General features: G+C 44.6%; 2 protein-coding genes across 2 annotated transcripts in view; one reads left to right on the forward strand and one right to left on the reverse strand.

Annotated features, from left to right (window-relative positions):
- PUS3 (pseudouridine synthase 3) overlaps positions 1–640 on the reverse strand; it is a 3,612-nt gene extending 2,972 nt beyond the window's left edge. The window contains exon 1 of the mRNA XM_029083506.1: positions 257–640. Within this exon, the coding sequence (XP_028939339.1) occupies positions 257–640 (384 nt within the window). The remainder of the gene's footprint in view (positions 1–256) is intronic.
- A 907-nt stretch (positions 641–1,547) lies between these two features.
- Positions 1,548–2,297, forward strand: HYLS1 (HYLS1 centriolar and ciliogenesis associated). Its single transcript, XM_010178501.1, has one exon. It carries the CDS (start codon positions 1,548–1,550, stop codon positions 2,295–2,297), a length of 750 nt encoding a protein of 249 aa, XP_010176803.1.
- The last annotated feature ends 406 nt before the right edge of the window (positions 2,298–2,703 follow it).

Raw genomic sequence — 2,703 nt, forward strand, 5'->3', positions numbered from 1 at the left:
CCAATTCTTAGATTTTTAATTATTTTTTGGTGGGGTTTAGTGAGTTAAATCAGTTAAGAGTGAAAAAAAAATTAATAAAAATAAGATTAATATAAAAAAATCATCATTTTGCAGGCAGGAAACCATCTCCAGGTTTAATTTTCAGATCTAACAAGCTTATAAAATAATAAATCCCACCAGTGCCGGCTCGGCACGGCGCGACAGCGATCCCACCGGATCTCCCAGAAACCCACCCAGCAACCCGGGAAAACCCGACCTGTCCGAAGGCGCTGACTCCTTTATCCGTCCTCCCGCACCGGTGATAGTTGGAGGTTTGTCTTTCATCGACCAATCTTGTCTTCTTCAAGGCTTCAAAGAGTTTCTCCTCGATGGTGTTGGTGGTGTTCTCCTGACTGGCAAACCCTTGGTAGCCCCAGCCCAGGTAGGCGATTTTTAACGCCACGTGTCTACGGCCGTAAGCGTCAAAATTAAACGGCCGCTGGTGACGTTTCTTGGTTTTGCCAGAAGTTGGAACCTCTTTTCTCCCAACACTTTCCTTGTCTTCTCGGAGTTTCTCCTGCAGCCGTTTCACCTCCTCTTCCAGCTCCTGCACCCTCCTCAGGAGATGTTCTTGATCCGTAGCTGCACTCCCCTCGGCCATGCCCGGCACCGGTAGCTTCTCGGTGTCTGTGGAGAAAAAAAAAATAGGGAAATTTTCATTTTTACCTGTTTTTTATCACCCTGATAATTATTATCCACAAGATAATTCTTTTTTAACCCCTCAGCATTTCTAGCAGAGCACGGGAAGAACCACAGACCTTTAAATCCAACTCATCTCACTCAAAAAAAATCTTTTCTTTTGGCCTTTTTGATTTAAATCGGCGCCACCTTTTTCGCTACCGCCACCGATTCGATTCCCGTTTTCACACCGCGCTCAGCCGCCGCCGCCGCCGCTTTCAGACAACTCGCTAACAGCTGCCATTCATCTCACCCCACCATCTGCTCCCACTTCTTAACAACACCATGAAAATTCCAATATTTCCAGCCCGTAAAGAGATCCCAAAAACCTTTGTCACGAGCCTGGATTCCCTTTTTGCTGCTGCTTTTACTTATTAAAACCAGACTGATGATAATCAGCGTCGAAAGGAGCAAGTTAAATGCGCCGCGCTGAGCTTTCTCCTCCTCCTCTGCGGGAATAAGATATCCTCTCAGAGGTTTCTAGATTAAATCACTATTCCATATTAATTTTAGATATTAATCTAATTATTTTTTAGATACTTATTTTAATTTAAAAAGATGGGTACAAGGGGAAAATAATTCCAGGCATCAGCCCGAAGCCAAATAAATCCGCCCCGTGTTTATCGCATCTGTTTTATATAGAACATAGTTCATTTCAGCCTCATTTTCCAAGCAGGAATTTTAAGATTTACCCCTTAAAGTCAACCCCCCCCCCCCCAAATTGTGAGTTGGAGTTTTATGTTGTGAAAATTAATTGTGGTTTATTTATATGATTGTATTTTTTTTTTTTACAGGATCCACTCAGTTTGGTGGAAATTATGGAAGAAGCGATGAGTTGGGTCACTGAGGAGCGAGGGGGCAGCTCGGAGCGGATACGTCCCCGCGCTGATCCTTACGCTGAAGCATCCATCCTTTTGGGTAGAAAACCAACTTTTCCACCATTTTCCGAGGATCAGAGAAGAAGCAGGAGGTTGGTGATGAAGAGGAAAGTGTTGAGGCGCAGACCTGACGGAGGGGTCGAGGTTTCCGACGAGTCGGTGACCAATGAATCGGAACATGACTCCGAAATTTGGAATTTGAAGGATCAAATGTTTGAGTTGAGGACGGATCATGAAGACAGCATCTCCGAGGGGGAAATGGAGCCCAGCAGCAGCGTTCCCGATGAATCCCCGTCTCGGTGGCCTCCTGGGGACACTTCCCACTTATTCCCGGAGGATTCGGGGAGCCGGAGCTCTCCCACTTCTCATTCCACCAACTCGGAACAACCCAAATCCTTCATTCCTCCGCGGTTCGAACCGTTGGGGCGTAACCGGGGAAAAACCGACCGAGTAGCCAAATACTTGGAATATAAACGAGAATGGGAAAAATTCCCAATTCCAGGAGAGGATCAAAGGCAAGAATTGCGATGGAGTATCCGGGAACAGATGTTCTGGAAACCCCAAATTCCCAATAAACCGCAGCATTTCTACGTCCCCAACGATTACGTCGTACCGACGGAAAAAAAGAGAGCGGCTCTGCGCTGGGAGGTGCGCTGGGACCTGGCCCAGGGGCTCATGCCCAGGAAATCCACCTCCTCCTGACTTCCCAACGCTCCTCCCTGCAGGAATTTTTCCTAATTTTTTCCTAATTTGGGAAAAATCTTTTTTTTTTTGCATTTCAAATGGGTTAAAATCTAGTATTTGAACTTTTAACCAGCGCTTCGGGTTGTTAAACTCACCGGTGATATTTAACCGCGCACGCGCTCCTCTCCTGAGGAATTTTTCCCTCCATAATTTAGGAAAAATCCCTTTTTTTCAAATGGGTTAAAATCTGGTTTTAAATTAATGAAGTTATAATTAAATTAAATTAAAACTTTGAATTAAAACTTTTAAGCAGCGTTTTGGGTCATTAAACGTGCCGAGTAGGCGTGGAATTAACTACGACTTTCCAAATATCAGGAGAAATAAAAATGTAACGAGCCTGGTGATATTTTCTTCTTATTATAAT

This window comes from Antrostomus carolinensis, unplaced genomic scaffold (assembly GCF_000700745.2).
Source record: "Antrostomus carolinensis isolate BGI_N321 unplaced genomic scaffold, ASM70074v2 scaffold52451, whole genome shotgun sequence".
Lineage (NCBI taxonomy): Eukaryota > Metazoa > Chordata > Aves > Caprimulgiformes > Caprimulgidae > Antrostomus > Antrostomus carolinensis.

Excerpts from the sequence above, each read along its gene's own strand:
- HYLS1 (XM_010178501.1), top strand. The coding sequence starts at position 1,548 with ATGAGTTGGGTCACTGAGGAGCGAGGGGGCAGCTCGGAGCGGATACGT.